The 24,440-nt window shown below is 40.1% G+C and overlaps 1 protein-coding gene across 1 annotated transcript; it reads right to left on the reverse strand.

The window, feature by feature from the left end:
• Nucleotides 1–18,344: 18,344 nt before the first annotated feature.
• PDE6H (phosphodiesterase 6H) lies at nt 18,345–22,495 on the reverse strand. Its single transcript, XM_061205799.1, has 3 exons — nt 22,362–22,495; nt 21,185–21,225; nt 18,345–18,634 (listed from the first exon to the last, which is right to left on the reverse strand). Exons 1-3 carry the CDS (start codon nt 22,493–22,495, stop codon nt 18,558–18,560), a joined length of 252 nt encoding a protein of 83 aa, XP_061061782.1. The 3' UTR covers nt 18,345–18,557.
• Nucleotides 22,496–24,440: the final 1,945 nt, after the last annotated feature.

The raw sequence follows: 24,440 nt of genomic DNA on the forward strand, positions 1-24,440 counted from the left end.
TCGGCTTCACAACCATCCATGTGAAACAGGAGGGAAGGAGGCAGGGCACAACCTTTGAAACAATGACATAGCCCGAGGACATGACTTAAACTGATTAGAACCAAATGGGTCCAAGATGGCAAACAAGTCACCTTCCACTAGACCTTGAGCCTTAGTATACGGTCACATCAGCAAGCTAAATGACACACCCACAGGCACCATGACAGCTCCAAGATCGACCATAAGGATCAAAATGTGGGTGTGGCCCAGTTCCTGGAAATCCCCACCCCTTCCTAAAATAGCTGGAATACTCCTCCCACTCATTAGCCTATGAAATTACCCACTCCTATAAAAACCGACAACCCCATACCCTGGCGCCACTCTTCTGAGGTGGCCCACGTTCTGCCTGTGGAGTGTGTTTCTCTCTAAATAAATCCACTTCTTACCCATCACTTTGTCTCTCACTGAGTTCTTTCTGTGATGAGACATCAAGAACCTGAGCTTCATTAAGTCCTGAAACCAGGTGTGTGATCTCAGTTGGAAGACTGTGGGTTTTGGCCAGGTTCGAGTCCCAGCCATGTGGGTTCAAGTCCCAATCTGGGTTTTGGCCAGATTTGAGTCCTGGCTGCATGGGTTCAAGTCCCAATCTGAGGTGCATGGTTTCACATGCACAAAATCATCTCATTCATTTATTCTTGTATTTATTCACCCAAGAAGTATTTATTGACGTCCTTCTCTTTCCAGGCAATTTTCAAGGTGCTGAGATGGTTATAACAGTGAATAAGACAGATAAATTCCTTGTCCTCATGGAGCTAACATTCCAGTGGGGTAGATGGACAACAAACAAATACATAATCAATGGCCAGTAGTGCTAGGTCCATGGGGAAAAGAGGGTATTCAATCCACTTTCTTTTCCTAATGCGAAGAACACACAGAAAATTTTATAAAAATAAATAATTGCTCCAGTTTACCTGGATTGACATTTTACATTAACATTCTCTCTGTCATAAGCCATCATTTCGACTGTCAAGTGGCTCATATTAAGCAGCCTGATTGACATCGTGTACCTGATAAAACAACATCTAAGATTTATTGCTTTCTGGGAAGAGCCGAAATACTGACACATCAGCTCAAATGCAGCTCGTTGAGGTGGGTGGGCTGCAGGAAACTCTCTTTGAAGATGTTCTGGTGTCCCAGACATATCTTGTGTGTGTCTGAAATGATCCCTCTCAAAGAGATTTAGAGATGAGCTGCAGGCACAGATTTTGTAGGAGAAATTAAAACCTAGAGGAGATGTTTCAGGGACTGATCCTTCTTTTAAAGCTTCAGTGGCAAATCACCTATTTGTAGCTTAGCGTACAGTTAGTTGCCTAGATAAAATAATATCATAAGATGATTCTTTTAACTTTATTTTTACTGTGGGAAAAAGATATATTACAGATGCCTTCTCTCCAATTTGTTTTGCTTCTTCTAGGCACCATGACTATTAAAATACGGAGAAAATTAATCAAGTGTGTGTGTGTGCGTGTGTGTGTGTGTGTTGTGGTAACCTCTGTTAGAAAAAATAACTGAGGTTGTAATGTACATTTACTAATCCTTAACTAATTTCAACTCTATGCAATATCCACAGATTATGTATACTAACTTTTTAAAATGCCATGGATATAAATCTTAATTATTTTTAGAGCACTTAAAACAAAACTCTTCTCTTCCATATGATCCAGCAATCCTACTCCTGGGCATATATCTGAAAAAAGCTCGAATTTGAAAAGATACATGCACCACTATGTTCATAGCAGCACTATTTACAATAGGCAAGACATGGAAACAACCTAAATGTCTATCGATAGATGAATGGATAAAGAAGATGTGGTATATATATAAAATAGAATACTACTCAGCCATAAGAAAGAATGAAATAATGCCATTTGTAGCAACATGGATAGACCTAGAGACTATCATACTAAGTGAAATAAGTCAGAAAGAGAAAGACAAATACCATATGATATCACTTATATGTGGAATCTAAAATACAACACAGATGAACTTATCTACAGAACAGAAACAGACTCGCAGACGTAGAGAACAGATTTGTGGTTGCCAAGGGGGAGGAGGGGTGGAGGAGGGATGGATTGGGAGTTTGGGATTAGCAGGTGCAAAATATTATGTATAGAATGGATAAAAAAACAAGGTCCTACTGTATAGCACACGAACTATATCAATATCCTGTGATACACCATGATGAAAAAGAATATAAAAAAGAATATATATATATGACTAATCACTTTGCTGTACAGTAGAAATTAACACAACACTGTAAATCAATTAAATAAGTTAAAAAAAAAACTCTTCTCACCATATTCCTTCTCATACCTAACACGAAAACTCATATTCTGACTCCTCTTCTGAGAATCTAGGAATACTGGGCCCGAATTCCCAGTGGCTACTGCTTGTCGATGTCACGTAAAATGTAGCACAGTCTCTGGTTCTGCTCCGGCAGCTTCACCCAGTTTCTGCACATACTGGCCCCTGGAGGCATTTGAGCTTTGCAGACCCTTCATTCTACTGAAGAGCTTAGAAGAAGTATTAAAAATATTTAATACCCAGTAAGGCATGGACAATAGAGTGAGTTCCTAAAGGTCTCAGGCAATGTTAGGCATTCACCCCTCGGTTTATGATTGTGTGGAGAAGAGGCTAGGGCGTGTGGGTGCAGGGAACCCTTAGGGGGCTCAGGAGGTCGTTACTTGCCTATGTTGTGGAAATATCAATATCTGAACAACCCATATGGCCATATCAATTATATATCAGACCTAGGTGAACACTTTAGGTTGAAGGAGTCATGAAACTCCATGAGTTTAAGGTAACTATTGAGGGAAGGGAAGATGTAGAAGAGAAAGAAAAGGTAGAATGAAGAAAGAAGACATAAAACTAGAGGATAAAGGAAGAGTGTGTGTGAGTGTGTGTGTGTGTGTGTGTGTGTGTTTCTACCAGAAAACCTAACTAAGGAAATCTGTAGAGATTAGAAAGAATACTATTTCTGAGGCCCTGAGCTTTGAACTACATAAGATGCTTGACCTACAAAACATCTAAGAGACTCCTGTCTTAAAATGGATAAGAAAAGCAATGATTCCCTGGGCCTGCAAGCCTTATAATGGAAAAAACTCAGGCAACAAGATCTCTATTAGATCTCTTATCCCACTTATCTTTCTCCTTCCACTGGATTAAGAGTCTCTCTTGTCTTTGTATTTCCTGTACTTCAAACACTGCCTGGCACATGGTGTGTTTCCTTCCATGCCCTTCCAGCTTCAACCTGATTTAGGTGTTCCCCCTGTGTTCCAGTTTATCTATCTCAACTGGAAGGTCCCTGAGGGAACAGACTATGTCTTCTTTACTTATCATTGTGATAGCACTTGGCTCAGAGTAAGGCTTAATATATTCGTTGAATAGATAAGTGGATGAATATCAATCCATAAACTATCTTGGCAAATACTTGTGGGGAAAATCTGTAAGCTTAGGCATTTGTTTGTTTAAATTATGCTGCTAATTTATGGAAAAATGAGGCAGACCCTAGTGACTGGACCCGAAAGTCATTCCCAGCCCCTTCATCCTAGTGGTCTCCTTGTATAGCAGCTGGAAATCTTTATGGCCCCCTTTGCTTAGAGGTAACCATGTAATACAGTTCTGATCCATAAGCAGAAGTCTACTGGAATGAGGATAGGCGTAAGTGTATTATTCTCTGGCTATTTGGAACTTTCCTCTATTTTCCTCATCCTATCTTAAACATGGATGTGACGGCTGGTGCTGAAGCAGCCATCTTGAAGTCATGAAAGAAAGGACCTGAAAATCCAGGCCAGGACATCTTTGAGCAGCCCTGACATCTTTAAGCAATTGAACTGTCACTAGAATCTACATACTTTCACTCTCCTTTTTATGATGAAAAAAAATGTGAAGTTCAAAAAAAAAAGGTTTAAACTAACAGACAAACGTGCTGCTACTTGCAGCTGAACACATTACTAATCGATAAATAACAAATGTTAAAGTTATACAACTCTGGAATATAGTCTCTCTGATAGGCACTTTGTAGGAATAGGGAATATAAATGTATTTAAATCCAAGGATCTGAAAGACTGGGGTGTTAGAAACCAAGGTACATTTTCTGAATTTTCTCTACCATCTTTAGATGATTTCCTTCCTAGACATACACTAAGAATTAACCTACCCTTCTGGAAAATGAAAAAGTAGAACTTTACTTTTCCATTTCTCTGAGATGGAAGCCTCTAAGTTCCTTTTCACTGTAGAGAAGGTTGCTAAACTTCTGGGTACAATTTCCCTCCCTTTCCCATGTCCTCAGAGGCCTTTGCATCTGTTTAATTGACTAAGAATAATAAGTTTAGCCCCATCCAAAACTATAGTCCTTCTGTATTTTCACAATAAAGCTATCTTAGTAAGATGTGCTTTACTGCCCTGCTACAATGTTATAAAACCAATTACAGTAGCTAAAAGATTAATCATATTGCTATCCATTAGTATTTATCATTGAAAAACTAATGAATATTGATTAATTCAACCCTGCAAGTCCTTGCCATTCATTTCTAGCAGGTTGAAAACTTCTGGGTCCAAAATAAAATAGGACAACAACTTATTGAATAATTATTAAAAGGAGGCTTAGAGATTCTATCACCTGATACAATCTTATTTTGCAAATGAGGAAACCAAGAGACCTAAAATGAGAGCCATCTCTGTGTATGTTTTCATGTTTCCAACGTCTGTGTTTATTTACATAAACTAATAAGGGACAAAGATTGCTTTCTCACATTCTTTTTTCTGCTTTAATTATCCAGTGCCTGACACAGTACTTTACACATAGTAGATGCTCAATTAATGTTCATTGACTGAAAAAATGATTCCACAGATTTGATTGGGTTTTGTCTCATTCATCAGACAATAATAGGTTGGCTTCCACTGGGTCGTCATGGGCCTCCTGGGCCTCTGAATGTGCCCTGATCATTCACACCTGTCCACCTTCTCTCTGACTACGGTCCCCCATCCTGCCGGCTCAGGTTCTAGCTCCCCTAAGGAGCTGTCCATGCAATCTCCAGGCCTCATGGTTCTCACTCTGCTAAAAGAGCTCAAAGGACAATCAGCCTACTTTATACAATTTAGGATTTAATTACATAATCTCTTTTATTAATTTCTGGTTTTCTTGAATAATTTTGTCCCTGCTGTCATTTAAACTCCCAGAAGGCGATAACAATATGTTATATTTTCTATGAACCAAAGGGCACATCCTGTTCCACAGCACATGAAGGTCCTCAGCCAGCCCTTGATTTTTTAATTGGAAGAAACAGAAACTATCTCCAAGTTCCTTTGTGAATCCCTACTCTAAAAAGTAGATGTGAAATAACTTCCATATCATGAAACCACCATCCTAAAAAACAAATGAGAAGACGAGTATTTTACTGAGAATCAGAAAACCACACTAGTGCTAATAAAGTCGAACAATTTAACATGAAAGGGAATCTAACAACCATTCAACCATTCAAGATGCTGGACTAGGTACATGCATTTATATGCTGTATCTCCCAGAACACACTGACATAGTTCGGAAACACACACACCACACACACACACACACACACACACACTCAAGAAAATAGCAGGGATAAGGGACAATAATAACCGAGAGATGAGCGGTTGGAAGACAGAAAACAGGTGGGAGTATATTGATGGACCACAGCGAAGGAAGTCATAGCCTGGAAAGTTCCATGAAGGGGCTGAGAGGGGAATGGGGGTGCCACGATCTGCCAACTAGAATCTCAGAGACGCTCTGGACTCGGGGGAGGGACTGGTCTGGGGCCTAGAAACAGATGGAGTACTGAAAATATAAACAGAGAAGAGGTATGCCGGTTCAATTCTCCTCTCTCCACCTCCCTCCCTGCTGACATTTCCAAGCTATCTGGGGAGCTGGGGCTTCTAGAGGGATGTGGGCACCCACAGTAAAGTTTTCTCACTCTGACTTTTAAAGGAACCCCACCTGACAGCCATCTCCACATCGTCTCATTTTAAAGCTAAGCTTGCCATTCCACAGGCTCCTGCCTGTGTAAATAGAACTCTGTCTCAGAATTTCCACTCCATGGAGCAGCCTGTCTGGAAAGCCATTGGAAACCAGTATAGTAGAGGAGATGCCTATACCAGATCTCATCCTTCGTTCTTAAATATGAAGAGACAAACCAAAGATAACCAGACATGAGAGAATAACCAGTGTTACAAAGAAAAAAAGAAGATAAACAAAAAGAAAAACATAACCAAAGGGGGAAAGAAAGAGAATTTGGGTATTCAAAAAGATTTTACATCTATGAATAAGATGTGAAGAAAAAGAAGCAAGCAGAGAAAACTAAAGAGGTTAAAAACAGGATTGCAAAAAATAAAAATCAATAAAATAGTAGAAAAATAAAAGAGAGAAATATCCAAAAAATGCAAGCAAAATGATAAAGAGAAATATAATATGAGAAAAAATATAAGAGAAATAGAGAACCCGTCTTTTGACTTAGAATCCCAGAGAAAAGAGAACAGAGAAAATGGTGGAGAGGATATTATCAAAGAAACAGTTTAAAAAAAAAAGATTCCCAAACTTAGAAAGACAGAACTTTTCAACAGAGAAGGGTTCCCGGATAGCTGAGTGGGATCTGTGAAAAATCTTTGTAAATTTTAGAGCACCAATGATAAAATATAATTGTAAACATTTCCAGAAAGGAAAACACAAGTGTGATCTTAAAAAAAGAGTATGTCTGGAATGACATAGCAGTGCAACAAAGTTGGAAAACAGTGAGTCCAGAGTGGTCCAGTAGGACAGAGGCTCTGGTAGGGGTGACTTCCCCAAAACAGTCAGAAGACTTGGTGCAATAAACAAAATAATCGTGAAGCCAGATAAACTTGAGGGTATGACAAAGGCATATCGTTCTTTTGCAAAAAAAAAAAATTAGAAAAACATGAGAAATAAACAAGTAATCAAAACAAAAAACTTTACAGGACTTTAAATAATTGATGACATGTAAGGAAAGAGAGTCCTTTTGACCTTAGTCCTGGAAGATGTTCCACTGAGCAGCCTGGAAATGTACACATTGAATGGACGGAGGAGGGAATGTTTTCTAAAGCATGCTACTTGGCCTTGCTTTGAAACAAATAAAATTATATGGTCCTAATAATGGAACTGCTGTTGATTAGTTCTGCTTTTAGAATCAATTTATAGGAAAAAATATATAAGGTTCATGTAGGGCTAGTGAACAGAAAACTAATGCTAAAAACCGTGAGAATGTAAAAGAAAAGTTGTGGTGACAGAATGGGGAAAAGAGGAAGGAAAGTCAGAGGGAGGCATAAAGGCACTAACAGTCTCGTCCTAAATAAGCAAAGATTCGAGACGATGACTGAAGCTGATGGAAGAAGAAATACCACTTGAACTATATTTTCAAAATTATAGTGATAATCAATGAGACCTAAAAATAATAAGGATTGAATTTAGGGAATAAGAATGGATGGGGAAAGTAGCCAGTGTTATAAGTTAATATCTCATCTTTTACAGCAGGGAGTCTCTAAATGTTGTTTAATTAAATAAAGGTATAAATCTATTACTTAAAGTTGTGGTAACTACAAGAAGATGAAAAATAGAAGCAGTTAAAGAGTCAACTCTAGGAAGTGGAGAACAGAAAGAGTATAATGGGTACTTCGCTGTTTGGAATAAGCTCTTTAGTTTTATGAAACGCATTTTTACACTGGTTTTATAACACTAATTTTGTAGTAAAATAATGTATTGAGGGAATTCCCTGGTGGTTCAGTGGTTAGGACTCCACGTTTCCACTGCAGGGGACGGGGGTTTGATCCCTGGTCAGGGAACTAAGATCCTGCAAGTAGCCAAAAACCAAACGAACAAAAACTATAATACGTTGCTATTTAAATGTTTCATGTAACTCAATATCATGAGTGACTAGTCATTTCACCCTCTGGACCTCAAGCTTTTTCTTCTGTAAAATGAGGGCATCAGTGAATAATCTAAAGTCTCTTCCAGTTTTCACATATCTTAAGAAGGTATGTGCATATTTATTTGTCTACATATTTGTTCTCGTCAGCACTAGATTGCAAATCTAAACATCCACAAGATGGCAGTATAAATCCAGTTCTATAAAGAATCTGCCCTTATTTTGCTTTATAATTGTCTTAGACTTGCTGGTAGAAACCACACAGCGTAAAGAACCAAGAGAAATCTTTTGAGGAAAAGTTCAGTATGGCCATCAACCACACCCAGAGACCAGGCTTACCTCCCCCAACCTTCAAGCATTTACCAAACCTCTCCAACGGCATGCGAATTGCATTGTCACAAGTCCTAACAGCCTAAGTGTAAACATGCTCTAAATAACGATCACAAAACCAAATTCTCTGCTTTGGACCTCCACTATCACAGTAGGAAATGTAGTCTGCTGCTCATTCCCCTATGCCTTCCAGCTATTTCTGAGATTCCTGGCAGGTGCTTTATCAGCCAAACCTGTTACACCTTCATTTCTGTATCAGCCAATGTTCTGCCGCAGAAACAGAACGACTAGGATATAAACACAGAGGGATAAATTAGGAGTTTGGGGTTAACCTACACACACTACTACATATAAAATAGGTAACCAACAAGGACCTACTGTAAAGCCCAGGGAACTCTACTCAATATTTTGTAATAACCTATAAGGGAAAAGAATCTAAAAAAGAATATATATATATTATATGTGTATATATATATTTTATATATATATATGAATCACTTCGCTGTACACCTGGAACTAACACAACATTGTAAATCAACTATATTTCAAATAAATAAATAAATAAATAGTTTTATGGCAGAAATTAATGTACGTGATTGTGGGAGTTGACTAGCAAGACTGAAATCTTTAGGGCAGGCTAGAAACTCTAAAGCAGGTCCACAACCAGGTTTCTTCTCCAGGGAAACTTCAGTACTACTCTGAAAGTGTTGCAACTGATTAGGTCAGGCCCACCTAGATTAGCAAGGATGATCTCTTTTATTTAAGTCAGCTGACTGTAGATGTTAATCACACCTACAAAATACTTTCACAGCCATACCTAGTGTTTGACTGAATAACTCAACACTGTAGCCTTGCCAAGTTAATACATAAAACTGACCATCACAGTTTTTGTACCATTTTCCTTTCCTCCCTCTTGGGGGGGGGAGATGGGTTCTTTGGGGCAATGTCGGCTCCCAAAGATGCAAATGTTGCTGGTGCTGCTTACGTTGGGGGTGTCTGGAGCACTCCTTCTGAACTATTGAAGCTGCAGCGCCCAAGGGTTTGAATATCCTCGCGCTCCCTTGTCCTCTTAATTTCTTCACCCAGATTTCAACAACATGGTCTTTGGTTACGGCCTCTCTTCCCTGGCTCTCAGGACACAGGATAATCTGAGTGGGAAGAACCCAGGACATATTCACGTACAAACCCACCCTCAGCCACCAGCTGTTTTCTTTAGACTAAACTTGTATACCTTGACTTTCTCCTCCATTCTCTTAGAATGGATAAATAAAGGTCTAACTCTTGGCGTGGCCTACGAGACACAAAGTGTCTGACATTTTCTGTTTCTGTCTGGTCTTGCACTGTGTTCCCACTGCCCCCCTACACTGGTTAATTGCTTTGTTCAATTCCTTGTCGTTGCCAGCCTCTCTCCTGCCTTGGGCCCTTGTACGCGCTCTTCTCTCTACCTGGTGTGCTCCCATCAGCCACGCCTTCATTACCCCGGTATCTAGATAATTGTATTTTCCCTCCAGATTTCACTTCAGTTGTCATTTCTTCAAGAAAGTCTGTCCTGACAACGTTACCCCGTTATTTCCCCACTATATACACCTATAGATTTATGTGCCACAAATACTTATAGACCTTACCACAGTTGAAATATTTTTTATGTGTCAATTTTGTTTCAAGTATTTCTTCCCAACTAGAGGGTAAGTACCACGAAGCTAGGGACTATGTCTGGTTTTCTTCCTTATTATGTCTGCAGCACTTAGCAAGAGCACCTGACATAAATTGGTGCCCGAAAAATTTGGTGACTGAAGAAATAATTATCTTTTGTATTCCTTTCAAGACTTAACCAAGTACATTCATTTCCTACGACGCTGCCATAACAAAGGCAAATCAGGCTTCCGTAACAAAGTATCACCAACTGGGTGACTTAAAACAATGAAAATTAATTCTCTTACAATTTTGAAGGCTAGAGTCTGATATGAAGGTGTTGGTCAGGCCATATTCCCTCAAAACCTCTAGGGAAGCATCTTTCCTTGCTTCACCCAGCTTCTGATAGTACCAGATGTTTCTTAGCTATGACAGTATAACTTCTGTCTCTACCTTTATTGCCACATGGCCGCCTTCCCTGTGTATGTCTGTGTCTGTGTCCCGATTCCCTTTTTAAATTTTTCTTAATCTTTTCTATTGTTTTTTTTAATTTATTAATCAAAGTAGAGTTGATTTACAATATCATGTTAGTTTCAGGTGTACAGCACAGTGATTCAGATATATATAAATATATATATATTCTTTTTCAGATATTTTCCCCTTATAAGTTACTACAAAATATTGAGTAGAGCTCCCTGTGCTATACAGTAGGTCCTTGTGGATCAACTCTTTTATATATGGTAGTGTGTATCTGTTAATCCCAAACTCCTAATTTATCCCTCTCCCCCGCCCTTTCTCCTTTGGTAACCATAAGTTTGTTTTCTATGTCTGTGAGTCTCTTTCTGTTTTGTAAATAAGCTCATTTGTAGCTTTTTTTTTAGAGTCCACATATAAGCGATATCATATGATATTTGTCTTTGTCTGTTCACTTAGTATGATAACCTCTAGGCCCATCCATGTTGCTACAAATGGCATTATTTCATTCTTTTTTTTATGGCTGAGTAATATCCAAAAAATGGGCAGAAGATCTAAATAGACATTTCTCCAAAGAAGACATACAGATGGCCAACAAACACATGAAAAGATGCTCAATATCGCTAATTATTAGAGAATGCAAATCAAAACTACAATGAGGTATCACCTTACGTTGGTCGGAATGACCATCATCAAAAAGTCTACAAATAATAAATGCTGGAGAGCGTGTGGAGAAAAAGGAACTCTCTTACACTGTTGGCAGAAATGTAAATTGGTACAACCACTATGGAGAACATTATGGAGGTTCCTTTAAAAAGTAAAAATAGAATTACCAGATAATCCTGCAATCCCACTCCTGGGCATATATCCAGAGAAAACTATAGTTCAGAAAGATACACGCACCACGACGTTCATTGCAGCACAGTAGCCAAGACATGGAAGCAACCTAAATGTCCACCGACCGATGGATGGATAAAGAAGATGTAGTATATATATTTAATGGAATACTACTCAGCCACAAATTCCCCTTTTCTTGAGGACAACAGTCATATTGGATTATGGGCATAAGGCATTGGGTAGAAAAGAGACTTAACGTTGTAGTATGTTCACTTGTATACTCCTTTAATGTTTATCTTGTGCATAGGCAAACATGTACATGATAAACATGGACAGCCAAGTAGCACAACAGTTTAAACTGGTCAATAAGGGGGAACGAATTCAGAATTAGCTCAATGGATTCCAAAGTCTAATAGAAATGGTCTTCCCAGGGTTCATGAAGTGTTCATTCATGACAGCAGGTGGCAGCACTATGCATGATTTGGTTTAGGGGACCCTGGAGAAATGTGAAAGGAAAATAGTTAACCACTCATTCTGAAAAAAGCTGGAAACAGTCTCAGTGTCTTGGACCTCTGGCCATAAAGAGAATGGTTTGCTCATGTTTGAAATATGTTTAGATTTATTACCTGAGTTTTAGAGTTTTATACTGGAAGGGTCCTTGACAATTATTTCATCCAATATCCTTGCTTTAATCCCCAAACACTGAGCCCCAAGAAGACGAGTGAATTAGCTGATAACCTAGTAGGTGCTGTGCGGCAGAGCCAGGCAGAACAGAGGGCTCCTGACTGCTTTGCCCCAAGGAGATGGTGTCCACTGGTGTGGACGATTGTCCACACGATTCTCGCTTTTAAATTTCAGTTTTCAGCAGCCTGACTCTGCCCTAATTAAGCGAGAAGTCAAGCAGCTCATTTCAAGTTACAAAAAGAGAAAAATAAATACCGTATGCTAACACATATGTATGGAATCTAAAAAAATGCTTCTGAAGAACCTAGGGGCAGGACAGGAATAAAGACGCAGACTTAGAGAATGGACTTGAGGACACAGGGAGGGGGAAGGGTAAGCTGGGACGAAGTGAGAGAGTGGCATGGACATATATACACTACCAAATGTAAAATAGATAGCTAGTGGGAAGCAGCCGCATAGCACAGGGAGATCAGCTCGGTGCTTTGTGACCACCTAGAGGGGTGGGATAGGGAGGGTGGGAGGGAGACGCAAGAGGGAGGGGATGTGGGGATATATGTATACGTATAGTGGATTCACTTTGTTATAAAGCAGAAACTAACACACCATTGTAAAGCAATTATACTCCAATAAAGATGTTTAAAAAAAAAAAAAGCACATGCTAGTTTACACAAACACACAATTTTTATGGCCTGTATAAGCCTTCCCCTCTGGCCTTTTATAAAACAGAAGCTCTCTTCTGTTTCTCTCTTTGAAATAATTCAGTGTCATATCTGCTCAGTTCTCATAATATTAGTTTTTACGTAGCTCAGCCTTGTGTGATTATTTTTCCTCTTGTGCTAAATATTGGACTTATTGATTATTCTCGTCTGTGTATCTTTTCCCTTCGCTTCTCTAGTTGTCGAGAAAATGCTCTCCTTTCCTCAGTTTATGGTGATTCTTGATCTTTTTACAACAGCACAGTGGCAATTGTTGAATAGCAACTGTGCCTCTTTGCCTAGCGTGTGTACACCAGAGGAGCACTTTCTCCTTATATACAGTTTTCTGCTCTAACTGTAATGCTAGGAGCTCTGGAATGGGGGTTGGTGTCTACATCACCAGCACCATCAACCCCAACTTCTACCCAAGGATGCAAACAAATAGGAAAGGGGTGGAGGGTAAGTGAAGGTCACTGCCTCACCTGCCCAGAAAAAGCTCTCTTTCTTCCTGGTCTACCTACTCCCGTCAGAGGAAGCAGATGAGGACAGGGAGTGACAGAGGCTGCAGAGGGAGGGTGGCCACGCCAGGCAATGGCAAGAGGTCACCCCTGGGAATAATGGTGGCTGTTTGGCTCTGGCTTCTTGGAATTTGTCCAACACTTAGATTCTGAACTCTCTGACATTCTCTGCAACTGAAGAAGCACTTAACCGGGTTAGGTGTGGAGGAGGGAGGCATCGTCTATCTTATTAGTCCACACAACGGTCTGAGAGTCAGAACACACGACTATTAGCCCCTGTTCTCACACATATTACATATGTTTTGGGGGGCAAGTGGCACTGATCTCGGAGAGAAAGCAGTGAGCGTTCCTGAAGAGAGATCTTAGTTCCCTGCCTGGGAATTGGATCTGGGTAGCCTGGATGAAAACCAGGAATTCTAGCCACTAGACCACCAGGGGCAAGAGACTTGAAGCAAACTTCCCCTGGCTCTTACCCCCAGTGAAAGTAAGAATATTTCAAGAAGGCAAAAACTGTAAAAACAGGTACAAAGTATATTAATAGAGACACAGCACAATGTATGGGAGAGCCCACAGAGAAGCAGTTTATTTATTTAAAGTCAGAAGCTAGGCAGAAATACACAAGAGCCCACAGAGAAGCAGTTTATTTATTTAAAGTCAGAAGCTAGGCAGAAATACACACCCAGAGAGAAAGGGTATGGGCGTCCTTCCTAATGAGGAGAAGGGCAGTAAAGAGGTGATTTAAATCCCTTATATAGGATGGTTCTTCCAGGTCTTTGTTTACCTTTGGCCAATTATCCTGTTTCTTTTTTCACACCTGACCTGCCCTAGGATGCTCCCCAACATGCGTGCGCAACTTTTTGCTAGGATGGATCCCACTGCAGAGGCCTGTGGGTGCATGTCCACACTTATTATGGGGTGGCGCTCCCTCCCTTTTTGACCCCCAAGGAGGCTTCTTGTGCATGGGCAGACGGGGGAGTCTTCCTTGACCTCAGGTGTGGGCTCCTTATCTCTTTACTTCAGCAGAGCTCAGCTTCTGCCACTAGCTTTGTCCTTGGAGTGTCTGGGTGCGAACAAAGCTTCAATTTTACTCCACCTGACAAACACCAGCTGTTCAGCCCAGGGGCACATCTACCTACTACCTCAGAGCCAGTTAAATCAGTCACTGGGTGACAATACGCTAAGAATTCGCTAATTCCCAATGTTTAAAATATAGGCTTGGACCACATCAGTGTTTTCAAACTGACACAAATGAAGAATCATTGGGGACCCATATTAAAAATACAGGTTCTAAGATCTTTTCCTTGGAGATTCTTGTTCAGAAAACCTGGTGTGAGGTCCAAATTGCATGTGTTTGTAACAAGAGGTTCTCAGTGGCTCTTATTATCAAGGAAGTGTCAGAGATTTCAAAAAATCCTCCAAACCCTAAACTTCTATGAGAATTCCCTTCTGCAATTGCTCTTTTTCATCTATTGTGTTCTTCCTATTTGTTCTTCCTATTTGACATTGTGCTTCCTCCGCTTCTGGGGTTTATATTAGAATCAACTTTGGAGGTTTTAAATGTATCCATGCTATTTCCCAGCTCTAAGTAAAGATCACTGGTTGACAAAGAGTGTCTGTTCTTTGATACTATTGCTCTGCTGGCTATGTCCAATTTGCCCCTTTACATCCATTCTCCACCCTTTTCCACCTGATCTTTGGTGTTGAAGGTGAACCCCACTCACCACAGCAATGGGCTCTTTTGCCTCCTGACTTCAAGTTAGGCTTATCCAATGGAGGGCATCAACAGAAAAGTAGAGAAGGGGAGAACAACATTGGGGTATTAATTAGCCTCACTCCCACCCCTCTTGATTACCCATGGGATCACGGTGGGTTGGCTGTATCTTACTACTGAAGACCACCTCCCTCTCGGGGTTGGGGGGTGCACTTCCTTATGATTAGAGCTGACCTCTTAGGGTTCCTCCAGATCTAGGTTGGTCACGTAGCCCCAAAATTGTTGCTAGCCCCAAGTTACTCTGTTACCTTTTGTAGATTCTCCTTAATCCTTCCCAAGCCTTTGTAAATAGTCCCTTTGTTAAAATTTCCCCAATTACTGTGTTTGAGTATGGCATCTCTGCTCCCGGGATTTTGATGGGGATAATAATTTACCTTTATCTCTTTCACATGTGCTATTTGTGTAATAAAGGTTTTCTTGTATCTTATTAAAAAATAATAGAAAAGATAGAATTAGAATTTAGGAATAGAAAGAACAAAATTCTAGTGCTTGAATAAGCTTTAAATTATGTCTATTCTACACTATGCTTCGTAACAGGAACTCACATAGTGTAGCAGGTCAAATATACTTCAAAATCAAACAAACAAGCAAACAAACTCATAGAAAAAGAGATCAGATTTGTGGTAACCAAGGGGGGGTGGGGGGATGGGAGGAGAGGGAATCGGATGAAGGTGGTCAAAAGATACAAACTTGCAGTTATAAGATAAATTAGTACTGGGGATGTAAGGTACAATATAATAAATATAATTAATGCTGCTGTATGTTATACATGAAAATTGTTAAGAGAGTAAATTCTAAGAGTTCTCTCATCACAAGAAAAACATTTTTTTTCTATTTCTTTAATTTTCTATCTATATGAGATGATGGCTGCTCACTAAGCTTATTGAGATAATCATTTCATGATGTATGTAAGTCAGGTCATTATGCTGTACACCTGAAATTTATACATTATTGTATGTCAATTATATCTCAATAAAACTGGAAACAAATAAATAAATTATATCTATTCTAGCTTACTACTAAATACTAGAATCCTACATGAAATAGGTCTGCTCCATCCTATTCAGTGCAACTTTTAAAAAATTTATTGGCAATGAACATTTTCTCTTTCAGACTAAATATTATGCATTCTTCAACAGTTCTTCACATCTCATGGTTTCTAGATCCTTCTCCATCCTGGCCATTGGCGACGTTCCTTTGGGTGAATTCTATTGTGTCAGCATTATTGCTTGATGTTTAGGAAACATTTGCAAAGTAAGCCAAATGTGGACAGATCTCCCCAGCTGGAGAAGAGCACAGGCATCCCTAAGTGAAAGGCACACCCTTCCACTGGGATGAGCGAGGGCAGACTGAAGGTTCCGGCTGCCAAACGGAGCAGCTGCTCAAAGACAGGCACATGGGTGGAGGCGTGAGCTCCTGCCGGGGGGAAAACCTCCTTACCACTACACTCCTTGCACATCATGGTTTCACTTTTGAATTTATACCCTACTTTTTCTTTTATACTTTCTATTTTTCACTAAGCGTTATAGGGAAGAACAAATCTGACTCCATACTGGATCTGTTTCTTTTACTTTAACCTTTGTATTTTATTGCTTTTGCTACAAGTTCATCACTAAAGGGATGTTGCCTATAACTTAAAGTATGCATAATGGCCCGGCTCCGAACCCTGGCTCCCATGCCTGAATGTTAAGCTAAAATGCCTTTGTTTAAGCTCAGAGGAAACATCCGGACTAGGCCACCTGTGAATGGCTACAGGAAAGAAGAAATTAACAATCCCCTCCAGAGTCTGGCCAGAACCAGAAAATATTTGCAACAATTTATCACCTTTTTTACTTTACCTCTTCACACCTCCCCTACTTTGTTCTAGAAAAGAAACTACCATCCATATACGTGGAATCTAGAAAGATGGTACAGAAGAACCTGTTTGCAAGGCAGAAATAGAGACACAGACGTAGAGAACAAATGTATGGACACCAAGGGGGGAAAAGCAGGAGGTGGGATGAATTGGGAGACTGCGATTGACATATATACACTAATATGTATAAAATAGATAACTAATGTGAACCTGCTGTATAGCACAGGGAACTCCACTTCAGTTCTCTGTACAGTAGAAACTAACACAACATCGTAAAACAACTATACCCCAATTTAAAAGAAACTAGCATCCAAACCTGGATAATTTGGTTCTTTGGGACACTGGTCCACCATCTTCTAGGTCTGCTGGCTTTCTGAATAAAGTCGCTCTTCCTTGCCCCTTTTTTGGCCTGCCATGCAGTGAGCAACAAGAGCTTGGATTTGGTAACACGAGGAGGGAACAAAGTGGAATTCTAGTTGTGCCAAGGGTTAAAATGAAAAATAGGCATGCTTTAAATTTCCATGATCTGGAAGCCCAGTCTCCTTACCCCATTCCAATCCAGATGTGTCCCTTGGGCTTTTAGATTTCTGGCCGGAAGGCAACAATGTCATTTGTGCAAAACAGTGAGTGCAGAGCCTGCAGCAGAAGAAATGTTCTCCAGCACTGAGCATCTCTCATTCCCATGCTCAGACAAAGTCACAGGATTTATTGCTACCGTGAACCTTAGATCACTTAATTCAGGCAAACTGGAGGATCCCAAGAGTGAGATCTTTGCCCAAAATGATGGCGCCAGGATTAGAACCCAAATCTCTTTCCCCTCTATCATCCTGCCTCTCTTTTCAGTTAATTTACTCCATTCTTTTGCCACAAATTACAAAACTGAAATGAAGAAGTTAATACTGCTAGTACCCAAAGCAACCAAGTCAGACAGAGGCAGCCCTTGAATTGCACAATTGCCCTGAAAGTATCGGGGAAAGATAGCTATGTGCACATTACATTTGACACTACTTCAGCGGTGAAGCAAACCATTATTTTATTTTTCCAATTCCACTACCTATCTTTTGCATCTGAGTCTAAACTTTAAAGGATACAAATCTTTTCAATCAACTGAATCAAGGCACTCAGAAGGCTCAGAGTCTTGGGTTTAAATCTCCAGTTTGCCACCAACTCAGAACTGTACAATTTAAAGCTGCATCAGATCTCAGGGATAACCTAGTACAGTAAAATTTAGACCCAGAGAGGCCACGATTTACAAAGTTACAAAGCAGAATCAGAACTTGACTCTTAATCCTATGCTCTTTTGCATGCGCTGTGCTTATTTCCTGTGTGACTGTGCCTTCTTTGTTTAATTGGGTCTCAGAACAGGGCATCAGATGTTTGCATATAGCATTTAATAGAACTTCATCATGAGATTCGAGGTATCTCCTTTATTAAAGAAAAAGGTAGAGGAGTGACATAAATGGTATCTTAAAAGCCTAATACCAATCATAATGAATGCCTAGCAAAAACAGATTTGAAGGACTTAAACTTTAGAGAAATACTGATGACTTCTAACCAGCTGATAGGAAAAAGTGGTAATGTTTGAAAGGCCCTATCAAAAGTTGATTTCACCCGCTATTCTGAGCTAAACTATACTGCATGAGAGAGTCTGACACTAAGAGAACTCTTAGTAGTAACTTAAGGGAAATGACTGCGTAAGCCAAAGAAACCATTTCCGACAGCTGTATGTCAAGACTCTGGCAGATCAATAGGGCAGAAGTAACCAAAGTTACAGCAGATGCTCTTGAGAGTGGCAGAACCTCTGGTGCCTCAGATGATCCCAAACTGAGCGAGCTCGTGCAACTCCAAGTGGCTGAGTGACTCCCAAGGACAAATCACCATGATATCTGCAAGGGAAAAAAGAAGAACTTATAAGCCAATCTCACCCCTAGGAGATCCTCTTCTGCTCCAAAGGGCATCCTTCAGGCAGAGACCCCTCACCCCTCCCTTCCATATGCTGTCCAGATGACGGGGAAGTTGTCTAGAATGGCCCTTCAGCCCAGGAAGGATCAGACCAGTTGTTTAATCCTCTGCAGGGCTCTGATTCCCCCAGAACAGGCTCCCAAGGTATTTGTGTTGGTTTTATTCTGCATCCTTTTTGGGGAGATGATCCAAGGCTTTTGACTAGGTCTATCCTGTGGGAGTGTAGCTCTCTGATTACACGGAGTCTCACAAAACCACTAAAGAGGGAACAGAGGTGGAATTCTAGTTAGGCCAAGGGTTAAAGTAAGAAAGAAATAGGGGCGCTTTAAATTCCCATGGTCTGGAAATCCAGTCTCGTCACTCCTTACCAGTCCAGACGTGTTCCTTGGGCTTCTCTGACTGCTCTTAAGCTCCTTTACATTCTGAAATGCCTATATCCCACCGCATACTGGGAAGTGATCTCAAGGCATCATCTCATCCAGTCTCTTGCATCAGCAATAAGATATTATTGTTCCCGAATTACAAGGAAGCTGGCTGATACCCAGAGTGATTAAACACCCAGCAAAAAATCTCACAGTTGTAGAGATTTGACTAGAACCAGATTAAAGACTTCAGAATTTCCATCAGTATAAACCTTTTGCCACTATTCCAAATACGTTGGCAGAGTTAAGGACATATTCCAGAGTCAAAAGTGAATTTGCTGGTCTTATACACACCTGGCCAAAATAGAGAAGCATTTGATTTAAAAGAGTAGCATGTGAGCTTTATAAAAGTGGCTAGAAATTCTATTTGAGATCCGAGGAGTGGCATTAGACAATAAAAAGTAGGTATACTGAGAGTTGCCAGGAAAGGACACTGATTGCTCTGAGTGCCACCATTTATCAAAAGTGTATTGGATGATCTGGAAACATGTGGCTACACAAAAACCTGCCCAAGGAAGTTTATAGCAGCTTTATTCATAATTGCCAAAACTTGGAAGCAATCAAGATGCCTATCAATAGGATAAATAAACTGTGATACAACCAGATAATGAAATATTCAGTGATAAAAAGAAATGTACTATCAAACCATGTAAAGACATGGAGGGAGCTTAGATAAATATTATTAAGTGAAAGAACTCATACTATATGATTCTAACTGTAGGACCATCTGGAAAAGGCAAAACTATAGAGACAGTGAAAAGATTAGTGGTTGTCAGCAGTTTATGGGGAGAAAGGGATGAACAGGTAAAGCACAGGAGATCTGGGGGGCTAGTGAAGGTATTCTGTATGAACCTGTAATGGTGGATACAGGATATTGTACATTTGTCAAAACCCATGGAACTGGACAACACAAAGAATGAACAAGCTATTTCACTTAATAACAACGTATTAATATTGGTTCATGAAGTATAACAAATGCCCCACGATAACGCAAGATGTTAATAATAGGGGAAACGATGTACAGGGGGAGGAAGGTGGCAGAGGGGGTCTATAGGAACTCTGTACTTTCTGCTTAATTTTCCTATAAACCTAAAACTGCTCTAAAAAATAACGTCTATTAATTTTTAAAAGGGTATGCAGGGGGCTTCCCTGCTGCAGCAGTGGTTGGGAGTCCGCCTGCAGGTGCAGGGGACATGGGTTCGAGCCCTGGTCTGGGAGGACACCACATGCCGTGGAGCAACTGGGCCCTTGCACCACAACTGCTGGGCCTGAGCTCTGGAGTCCGTGAGCCACGACTGCTGAGCCCGCGCCCCTAGAGGCCGAGCTCCGCAACGGGAGAGGCCACCGCAATGAGAAGCCCGCGCACCGCGGCGAGGAGTGGTCCCTGCTCGCCGCAGTTAGAGAGCTCCCGTGTGAAGCAGCAGAGACCCACTGCAGCCAAAAATAAATAAATAGAATAAATAAATTTTTTAAAAAGGATATGCAGTAATTTGCATGCATTATCCAACAAATAAAAATTCTAGCCAATTAAAAAATATTGTACCGGATACTTTCAGTATGCAGGGCCCTGTTCTGGGTGCCAGAGGATGTGTGAAAAAAGGAAGTAGGTGAAGGAGTCGTTGGCCCGGTAGAGTGAAAAGGCTCTCCTGGCCCCACCCTTGTTTCCAGTACCTCACTCTGTGGCCTCAGATTGTCACTTAATTCCTCTATGTCTCAGATTTCTCTTCTGAAAAATAAAGTTGGTCTAGACTCACTCTAAGAATCCTTCTACCGTGAAAGACTACAATTCACCATTGTACGCCCTCAAGAGTATTTAACAAAACACGAAGATTCATTAAACTTTGGGGCAAGTCTGATTTCTTTTAGAGTTTTAGCCTCTGGGCACACACATACTTATTTAGGAAGTTAAATTAAAACCCCACTTTTCTAGGTCTTTAAAGAATCTGCTGCCTTAGGTATTTCTGGTAACTTTCAACTGCCCCATGTGGCCTGAAGTAGAAAAAAGGGTGAAAGTGCAAGGGTAAAATTCACTGAAATCTTTGGGTGGCTCACCTGTTCCTAGTCCCTCCATGCCCGGAATGTCATCTCCAAACCTATGGAAAAAAATACAAGAGAAATTAGCTGATATCGGAGTCAAAGGATCCTGGAATAAGTCATGTGAAGAGTTTCCTGATTCAAAGGGAAAGAAGAAGAAGTTTAAGTTTTTGTATTTGAGAAACCCCTTCTGTCTGCATTGAACTGGGGCAAAGGAAATGGCACTCAGGCAGGTTTTAGACAATGTGTCCCAGAGGAGGGATAGTTTCCCCTCTGTAAAAATTTAACTCAAGACGATTGAGAGCCAGAAAAAAAATAAAAAGAGATCAGTGGGGCAATTTAGTCAAGCTCCACTTTTTAAAATAGAAATTGGAATGAGAAAGCAATATGAAAGTCATTAAAATGATTAATTTATCCATTTGTTTAGTTTATCCAAAAGTACATATTAAGCATCTACTATGTCCCTGGCATTGTGTTAGGCCCTGAGAGTTAAGGAAAAAAACAAACACACAAATTTTCTCTGAGGGATCTCAGTCTCAGGGAACAGATGACAAGAAATAAATATAATATAAAATAACACAAGTTACCATCGCTGAATGTACAAAATGCAAACATGGAAGTAATGATAATGTTTGTCTAAGGGAGTCAGCAATGGCTTTCAGAAGAAATTAACATGAGTGTGTGTTGAAAATAAACAAGATTTTGCCAAGAAGAGAAAGAGAAAAACAAAGAACTGAAGAGAGAAGATTTGAAGGCATAAAAATAGTGTGTTCTAGAAGTGGCCAGTGTTTCTGTGTTCCAGATTAAAGCACAGGTTACATCAACGAAGGAGAGTGGTCAAGAAAAGTCTGAAAGGTCAAGTCGAAGGTCGCTGTGAAGGTTCCATTTTCCATGTTAATTCTGACTGTAGATCTGGGAGCTGACAGAGAAAGGATTCCAGGACTGAAAACATGATTCAGCAAAGATTCTGTTAGATAGGAAAACAGAGGGTGGGGTTGGAAATTTTTATAAGTCTATTTAATATTGTGAGCATTAATTTCTTAAAACCAAAGCACTCTTTTTTTTTTTTTTATACATCTTTATTGGAGTATAATTGCTTTACAATACTGTGTTAGTTTCTGTTGTACAACAAAGTGAATCAGCCATATGGAGGGAAAAAAACAATAGAGAGTCTTCTTTTTAATCTTGGTCTTACCCTTTCACACCTTTCTTAGGAGGCTTGCTCTTGAACTGACGAGTCTGCCTCTGCTTGAACTTAGGGGGTCCTTTGCGTGGGGTGGTGGGACCTTGGTTTGAAGTTGGAGGGGCCAAAGTAGAATTGTCACTCATTCTGCTGGTCCTTGGGGGGCTGATGGTTTTCTTTCAGGCTCCTTAGACAGTAAGAGAAAAAAGAAGACCCTTCGAGGTATGAGAACCATTACTTATTAGACCCCGACGATAAACTGGAGGTGGGGAGAAAATCACCTTGATAAAGACGCTCAGTATCTTGTGTTGACACCAAAAGGGAGAAGTTATCATCTTTTAAAGGGATTTTTAAGAGAATGTGGTATAAATCAAGGGAGGCGCTCAGTATAGTGGGATATAAACTGGCAACTGATAGAGTTCAAAAATCTAGGTGGATTTGTTGTTCCAATAAATCTGCCACTAACTTTCTATGTGAATTTATTATAATGATGTCCTTCTGTTTGATCACCAGTTCCACCATCTATAAAGGGAGAGAAATGAACTAAAGAATATCTATAGTCTTGCAGCACTGAAAAATTCTTTAAGCTTTACATATTTTTCCATCTAGCTATAAAATAACCTGACTCTAAATGTTTACTGACCCATTTTTTATGGCCTTTGTTCTTTATCGTCCTTATTTTATTTACTTCTCATGTGATCCAGAGACTTCTTTCCTAGTTCTAGAGATGACAGTGTAGTAGTAGTCTGGATAGGGGAAACTCTGAACCTGGTATACCAACACCACGGAAGTGTTCAATACATCCCAATACACACACACACACACACACACACAAACACACAGAAGACAGTGTGGGGTGATTAAGTAGTAAGTGTGTGCTTTAACTCCACATCCAGATATAAAGTTTTCTAGCCACATATTTCTCAGAAATCTTCAACATTTTCTCCTATCTAAATCAAGGAGCTATCCAATATGATTTTCCCAGACTTTCATTTCAGCTAGAGAAATGTACATAGTCATTCTTCAAGTACAAATAAAAGAACATAACAGATTTTTATTACATGTTACAATAACATGTAATAACAAATTAGCATGATTTACGCTAAGCTAAAGAATATTTTTCTTTCTCCTTTTCTATCACAAAGGTCGATAGCACTTAATCTGGGAAGGAAGATTCTGAAAAAACTCCACAGAACTTCCAAACGGCCTTAATCTCCCACCTGTAGCCAAACCATCCATAATCTACCGCCTGGGAGCTTGTTTTCATAGAATTCCATATTTCATTCATTATAGATTTATGCTAATATTCTTAACTTCAATTGTTCCCAACAATGTTTGGCTCATGCTAACCATCTTTTCTCTCTCTCTGCCACACTGCACATCTTTCAAAACTTATATTGTATAACTTATATCAACTTTTTCTTATTACTCTCAAAATCATGTAAAATTATTAATAAATCCTTGCCTCCAAGATATTTTTCCCTATTTTCTCTTCCCCAATTACTATTTTAATCCTCTCCTGGCCAGTCCTCAACTTGTTCAATAAAAACACATTGACTACTCTGTGAGCTGGAACCAGGGATGGTGAAGCTGGCCAGGGTCCTGGATCACCTTCACATGCAATGGACCTTGTCTTAATCCCCCACTGGAATATGCTCCATGAGGCTGCTTTTTCAGTCTTTGTTCATTTCTGTAGCCTCAGAACCTACAACAGTACCCAGTGCATAGGAGGTATGCCATATACAGATTTGTCAGATAAGTGAATAAATAAATAAAGAGAACTAATGCTTTGAAACTTGGGTCCTGAGATCCTGACCCTGTGACCTTCTCCGTCAAACCATAGGTAAAGCATCAGCTGATCTTCACCTCATAAAGCCCTCAGTGGCTTTAGAAAGTATGCTGCCAACTCCTCTGCTCACTGAATCCAATTCTTGTGCTGCGGGCCCTCTCCTGCCCTGGTAAACAGGCAAAGTTTGTGCCTCTCCCAAGTGCGGTTGGGACCATGGGAATGGCTTGGTGGGCAGCCAATAGCAGTATTACTCTCTGACTGTGCCACCAGTAACTGACACATCCCAGCTCTGCCAAAGCCAC

The sequence above is a fragment of the Eubalaena glacialis genome, chromosome 11 (genome assembly GCF_028564815.1).
Source record: "Eubalaena glacialis isolate mEubGla1 chromosome 11, mEubGla1.1.hap2.+ XY, whole genome shotgun sequence".
Lineage (NCBI taxonomy): Eukaryota > Metazoa > Chordata > Mammalia > Artiodactyla > Balaenidae > Eubalaena > Eubalaena glacialis.

Coding starts and splice junctions, on each gene's coding strand:
- PDE6H (XM_061205799.1), bottom strand. CDS start 22,495: ATGAGTGACAATTCTACTTTGGCCCCTCCAACTTCAAACCAAGGTCCC. Junction 21,226..22,361: donor CCTAAGAAAGGTGTGAAAGG/GTAAGACCAAGA, acceptor TTTTTTCCATAG/GTTTGGAGATGACATTCCGG. Junction 18,635..21,184: donor CATGGAGGGACTAGGAACAG/GTGAGCCACCCA, acceptor TTTCCCTTGCAG/ATATCATGGTGATTTGTCCT.